We start from the raw sequence: 7,182 nt of genomic DNA, 5'->3' as shown, positions 1-7,182 counted from the left end.
AAAAAAAAAAAAAAAATCTGTGATGCACATGCGCATTGTCCTCAAATAATAGAAAGAAGTTCAGCCTGAAATGTGATGGGCTAACCATGCTAACCATAGGTTAGCTCATCGTTGTCATGACCACTGCTCTAAGTACTGAACCAATTTCAGTCAGCAGATTAAATTCTTATTCCTTGTACCTTTGCACATTATTACGCAATAATTAATAGATTCTTTAGTGTGTATGGATTACTTGGGTTGTTACTGATACCTCTTGTGAATGTTATGCCGATGAACCCTCTGTGATCATCAATACAGTACTGAGAAAAATATGTTCAGTTGCCTGTAGTGTATTCTAGAACTCATGGTGGCAGCTTGTTGATGTAACTCTATTACATCAGTTCTGATTTCTTCTAAATTCAACTTTTGTTCATATTTTTTGGACAAGTTGTGCAATTGGAAGGATTTACGCTTTTACTTTTTGTCTTTTGAATGGCTGATACGACATGCAACTATGGAAACAAGTTATTGTTTGTACAATTGGGAGCAGCTGATTAGTATTTGAAAGTTCAAGTAAACAACGTAGCACATCATGATAGACATGAGTCACATACAGAAACCGTCTGTATGGCCTGATCACCATACACGACTCTCTGAAGACACTTGGACGACATGAGAGACAATATTTGTTTTGCTGCTAATTCAATTTAAGTTTAATATTTCAACTTCAATTTTTATTTCAGTTCAATCTATGTTTTAGATTCTCATCCCACACAGCTTGTTGGCTGTTATTCCACTGTCAGCTTAATAATGAAAAACCTGCCAGCCTCATCAGCTGCTTCCAAATACTTTCATTTAAAAACTCATAAATTGGAGAATAAAATACAACTTCCCGTGAAATCTTCTCTTGACAGTTTAAAACTTCTTGTGCTCAGATTCCTCTGAGCTACTTAGTTACACATAAGTGATCCTGTAGACTTTGAAAAAAAAAAAACAAGACAGAAATATCCTACCTTTCCTTGGTATCACTATTGCAATCAAGGCAAGAACATAAATCCTCCGACTTTCCGTAGCTGGACAGCAAAATATTCCCACTGTTTGCATGTATAGAAAGGGAATCAAAATGTTCCGGGAAAACTGCGTTCTGCTGGAGAGGGCGTTTTTGTCGGGGTTATGGATCCAGTCAGGAAATGATGGGGGAGTTCAAGGATTCTCTTGCTAGAACTTTTATTGACAGTCCATTTGCATTTATGGCTTCCGTCAGATACAGTCCGACAACAGAACCATCAAACAGCTTCGTACAAAATGTTGTGAATTTGGGAACAATTGCTTAAATGTTACTTTGTGAGAATTGAATAAAATATTTCTTTTTGATGAAATGTGGATGTAAAGAATGACACCATTATTTGTTTTATAGGGTAATGTTCCACTGGTTGGTGTGGGAGTTTGGTTTTTGCATAAGTAAATGTTCACTTCCTGTTTCTCATCCACTCATAATCTAGTTAGATGACGAGTGGCAAAGTAATGGAGAAATATCTAACAACCACAGGAAGAATGACTACTGAGAAATTATTAATAATAATAATAATAATAATAATAATAATAATAATAATAATAATAATAATAATAATAATAATAATACTACCTGGGGTTATAATATTAATATTTTTAAATGAAGACATACTATCTAATATATATATATATATATATATATATATATATATATATATATATATATATATATATATATATATATATAATATGTATGTATATATACCAATATAGTTGATTTTTTAGGAACATAAATGTAATGTATTTCAATATGTCTAATGTGTAATTTGGTTTTGGAAAATTATGCAAAACACATTTGATCAGGCCCGGTTACCGTGGTGACTCAGCTAAATAAACAAGCTTATCTGTTTTGCTCAACAGCCTGGTTTTGTTTTAGTTATTTGCATCAAATTTAATAGAGCCATTTGAATAAAATAATAACCTGGGTGGATTCTAACCTCTCACAATATAAACTTCAAAGAAAAAAGTTGGGATTGATCAATACTTATGTGGAATTTCTAATTTTTTCCCTTGTGAAACAATTTAACCAACAGATTTTTTTTTTGTATTAATTTGTCCGTCTCAGTGTCTTTTTTAATATATGGCAGTAATAAAATAGGATATTGTGAAAAAATGTGAAGACTTTGTATGGAAAAGCATTATTTTAGACTTTAGTATTGTATTAAAATGATTATCAATAGTAATAGTTTCTTTTTTTGTTTTTGTGTCTTCTGTATTACACTGTATGTTGTTTAACAGTTTAAATCAGGCCTGTTTAGAACAAAGATCTGCGGTTTGTTTGTAAAAAAGGTTCAAACTAGGAGTAGAACTTTTAAATATTTGAAACTGTGGCATTTATCTTGCAAAAGAAGTGGGTACAGTTTGAGTTTACGCAAAAAAACAGAAAAACAACTTTCTAATTAAGTTTATTATTTTCACCCAATGATTGAGCCCTACTGACCCAGACTGAGAGATAAACTTTATTATTCCTGCAGGAAATTATTACACCAAATGTTTTAAGTTTATTAGATGAGTAGTAATATTTTTACATTTTTTCACAATTTTGTAAGGCAGTGACTTTTGGGGTTTCGTTCCCTGTAAGCGATAATTGTCAAGCAATGACAATAAAGAAAAGCTTGAAATGAATCAAGAAAAGATACGAGTTTCACTTCTGAGATGAGTGTTTTAGAATATTCTAATTTTCTGGACTGTACTTGGAGGTGAAGGAACTGCATGATGAGAATCAACAAATCAAAATCTGATGATTCACATAAACCTCAGTTTCTGCTTCATTTTGTCATTCACATCCTGCCAGCCAATCACAGCTGTGGTTCTGTTCACCCTGATTTAAAGGGCCATGGCATATAATGTGCATAAAATTCATGTTAAACATCCCCAGCTCTGGAAATGTTTTCTATATCTTAAATAAAAGACACAGATTGAGCCATTTTCCTCGTTAGACGCTGAAGGAACATAAAGTTACACATGTCGTTTCATAGATTACATTATTGAGCAGGAAGTTTTGTTTCTTTGTACAGAAAAAAAGAGTATTAATTCTCTTGACTACATTGAAGGCTGTAATGTTCCCATCTAATAAAGCTCTTTGGGTTTAACTTTGTCCTTGTTCACATCATCAGGTGGCCCTGAAGCTTTTGTTGTTTCTCTAAAGCTGTAGGGAACCAGGTGTGTGCAGGTGTGTGTGAGCAGAGTGTGATGCTGCGTTCGGGTGAAGTGTGAGTGTTAGGAGACTCAGGGAGCTCGGGGACTCCGCACCTTTAATTGATCCACCATGAGGCTTCGTTACACCCGAGCAGAGAAAGTACTGAGGAGGTCCATCATAATAAGGAGTTTTATTATTATTTATTATTATTCTGACTCTATGCGACTTTTTAGAGGCCTTAACATGTTCAAAACTCACCAAACTTCACCTAAAATTATCTCCCACGAGGAAAGTCTTGGCTCGCCTGATACTCCTTATGACTTTAATTATAAATGTATTATTATTATTATTATTATTATTATTATTATTATTATTATTATTATTATTATTATTATTATTATTATATAATTCTAGCACAGTCCAAACACTACAACTAATTAAAATGAAAATATTTCTTCTGTTTTGGATTTTTTTTTCGTTCCAGAGAAAAATATTTTTAATGACACAAAGACAACCTGAGTCACACAAAGTGGTGATCAACAGGTGACTAATCCATAAGTGTTGGATTGAGCTAAAGGAACACAGATCGTTTGAAGACAACAATTTGAATGTTCTGGAGTGGCCCAGTCAAAGCCCAGACCTCAGTATGATGGATAATCTGTGACTGGCAGTCAAAACGTTCATCTGCAAACCAAAGGAGCCCACTGGCTTAAAAAGAGACAATATATTACAATCACTTATTACATGTGTTATTATTTGTCATTTTTTTGTGGAAATCAATTTTTAGTTTTATTTAAAATAAATAAATGTAAAAAAATAACAGCCAAATTTTGTTTCTCACTGTTGATTTGTAAAAACAATAAAAAAAAAAAAACTACAGAAATATTGTATCAAGTAGCTTAAACCAAGCATGGTAGACCTGCTAATTTCAAAGTAGCATGTTGGTTTTGGTATTAAAAACAAAAATTGCAAAATGTTCTATAAATTAGCTGCAAACTATAAAGGAACATTCTAAATATTTTTAGAAAACCTCAACAGAGCTGCATGTTTCCACTGTAAGAATTGCTGTGCTATGGGAGGCATTACCAGTCAAATATTAACTATCACCTTAATATTTGTTAACAATAATAAAGACATGGTACAGCCTATAATGTGTGTTTAATTACACTTGATTTGAGTAGGTTTAGAAAAATCTAAGGGTCAGGTCAATATGACTGAAATACTTTGAATAGGCAGAAGTTGTTCTATGATGATTCTATCATAGCAGATTATCCATGATTATCCATGCTAGTCAGAATGTGGTTCCCTGCTTGTTATTGGTCGATCTTTGTGACTCCCACAGTGTAAGAGGCCAATGAGAAGATGATAAAGCTGCGTTCATGGAGGCTGGTGTTTCCAGAAGTCCTCAGGCTGTTGGAGCATCCAGAGGCTCACAGAGACACAGCCTGACTTTTATCTGCCTGGTAGTGAACTGAACCGATTCAGTGTCTGTACTGTTGTCTCTGTTTAATGTTAACTAAATCTGACTTGTTTTTGCTCATCATGGTCACAGTGGTCACTGTGAACGAGACTCTCTCTCCTTTCTGCTTTGAGGCGGATGCTTTCAGTTCCAAACTGCCTGCTTCCTACTCAGCTGGATGTGTGATCTTATACGGTTTCCTAGCGCTTCTGTCTCTCGTCACGGTGTGCGGAAACCTCCTAGTGATCATCTCTGTCATTTACTTCAAACAGCTTCACACTCCCACCAACACTCTGATTCTGTCTCTGGCCGTGGCCGACCTGCTGGTTGGGATGGTCATTTTTCCCCTCAGTTTGTGTTTCCCTCTCAGCTCATGCATGTACAACGTCAGTTTATTTTGCAAGATAAGAGACAGCTTCGACACGCTGCTCAGCATATGCTCCATTATGCAGCTGTGTTGCATTTCAGTGGACAGGTACTACGCCGTGTGCTGGCCTCTGACCTACAGGTCTAAAATCAACGGCCATGTTGTTGTCGTCATGATCTCTGTGAGCTGGAGCGTTTCTGTTCTGATCGCCGTTAGTGTGGTGACGACTAGATCAAACGACGATGAATGCAAGGACATGTGCTTCATGGATGTTGTCATGGGAAATTTTGTCGGGCCTATATTATCATTTTACCTTCCAGTGGTCATAATGCTTTGCATCTACCTGAAGATTTTCCTTGTCGCACAGAGACAGGCACGAAGCATCCAGAGCATAAAGTCTGGAGCAACTGCCAGTAAGATGGAGAGAAAAGCCACCAAAACTCTGGTTATTGTTCTGGGAGTTTTTCTGTTTTGTTGGTCACCTTTCTTCCTTTTCTTAACTTTTCAACCTTTAGGAAATAATCTGGCTCCCGTTCCTGTGATAGAAACTGTTACCTGGCTCGGACTGTCCAACTCCACCCTGAATCCACTCATCTACGCTTTCTTTTACCATTGGTTCAGGACAGCTTTTAAAATGATTGTTTCTGGAAAAATCTTAAAAGGAGATTTTGTTAACTTGAAGTTGCGATGATGATTTTCTTTCCCGTGTTTTCTCTATTTTATTTTTTTTAAGCAATAACTGATCTATAAAGTATATAAAACACTGAAAGCTTCTGCATTTGGGTGATTCCATTGATACAAGCATTATTAAACTTGTAAAATAAACTGATATTTGACTTTGTCAGATACTTCAAGGACACTCTAAATGCGAAATAAATTATTTTTTGTTTTACAGATTGTCTGCTTGTCTTTGTTTTCCACAGTAAAGTTTAAGTTTCAAACTAAATGTCTTGAATTTATTGATTTATGAAACTACAATAAATCTTGCCTTTGTTGAATAAAAAGTAGATTTTTGCACCATAATAGCAAAAAATTTGACATAATGTTGAAATAAGTTTCATCTTCTGTAATAAAAACAATGTCATGATTAATCTTGAGTCTCAGTTCTTGTACGTTAATTCAAAACATATTAGGTTTTTTAGCTTTTGCCTCTATAACTTAGGCTGATTCTTCTTTTAGTATTTGATGTAGAATCACAGTGGGTCCATGAGAGATTTTCTCATTGAACTTTGTTGGCACAAATAATAACTGGGGACTTTTATTTTTTATGAAAATGTCAATGTTCAATGAGTGATTGGTAGCTTAACATTCAACATGTCAGTTTAAATGTTTATTGAGATTTGGACATGGCTGCAGAAAGGTGATTAAAAAAAAAAGAATTTGAAAAAGGCCTGGGTCAGGGAACGTGGAGGACGTTCACCAAAAAACACAACCCTGGATCTGGTGGGTGAAGTAGATCTTCAAAGAAAGAAATGCAATATAAACAAAACCCCATTGCACGTGCATGACCTCAAGGCCATCCTGAAGTGGCACAAAGTTTATGCTTTGAGGCTTGAAGTTGCCAAATCAATGGTTCAGTCAATCAAAATACAGGAAGAATAAACTTGCTAGCTAACCTAACAGCAGTATATGTGATATAAGCTAAACATACAGTATGTTGAGAAAAATTAAATGACTTGCAAAAGATTAACAAATATCAAATGAAATTTTAGTGATGCCTGGTAAAGTAAATCCTATTTACATTTTCCTTTACATTGTGCAAAGGTCCTTTTACTCTGGATTCAATACAAACACTGAGTGTACTCATGACTCACTGACTCACTGAGTACATGGTACTACTGAAAACAATTTATACACGTTTGAGAAACAACTTAGTTGTAGTTCTGAACAACTCTGGTGGAATATCTCCATACCCTTTTCTGTTGCACTAAATAACAAACTTTACCAAATATTTCACCTACGCAAAGTAACTTCCTCAAAGTGTTGCACTCCGAACTGTTTTCAGTAACATTTATAGTTCCTGCAGTTATATCATGATAACACATTTCCGATATGCCTGCCTTCCAGGCTAGGGAAAGGTCCATATCTTGAAGGTCGTATTGTGTAAACCAGGGGTGTCAAACTCATTTTGGTTTAGGGGCCGCATACAGCTTAATCTGATCTGCA

At 35.0% G+C, this 7,182-nt stretch overlaps 2 protein-coding genes across 2 annotated transcripts in view; one reads left to right on the top strand and one right to left on the bottom strand.

Annotated features, from left to right (window-relative positions):
* The window catches only part of LOC106944982 (adhesion G protein-coupled receptor F5-like), a 12,334-nt gene extending 11,193 nt beyond the window's left edge, over window positions 1-1,141 (bottom strand). Inside the window, exon 1 of the mRNA XM_015028346.1 lies at window positions 993-1,141. The gene's annotated coding sequence lies outside the window, so the exon portion shown is untranslated. The remainder of the gene's footprint in view (window positions 1-992) is intronic.
* A 3,591-nt stretch (window positions 1,142-4,732) lies between these two features.
* Window positions 4,733-5,707, top strand: LOC106944979 (trace amine-associated receptor 1-like). Its single transcript, XM_015028344.1, has one exon. It carries the CDS (start codon window positions 4,733-4,735, stop codon window positions 5,705-5,707), a length of 975 nt encoding a protein of 324 aa, XP_014883830.1.
* Window positions 5,708-7,182: the final 1,475 nt, after the last annotated feature.

Source organism: Poecilia latipinna, unplaced genomic scaffold, assembly GCF_001443285.1.
Source record: "Poecilia latipinna isolate Pla-1442-1.1 unplaced genomic scaffold, P_latipinna-1.0 Scaffold122, whole genome shotgun sequence".
In the NCBI taxonomy this organism is placed as follows: domain Eukaryota; kingdom Metazoa; phylum Chordata; class Actinopteri; order Cyprinodontiformes; family Poeciliidae; genus Poecilia; species Poecilia latipinna.
The sequence above is the reverse complement of the archived record's forward strand: the minus strand, read 5'-3'. Positions and strand labels throughout refer to the sequence as shown.

What these genes read in the sequence shown, in the direction of transcription:
- LOC106944979 (XM_015028344.1), top strand. Translation starts at nt 4,733, where the DNA reads ATGGTCACAGTGGTCACTGTGAACGAGACTCTCTCTCCTTTCTGCTTT.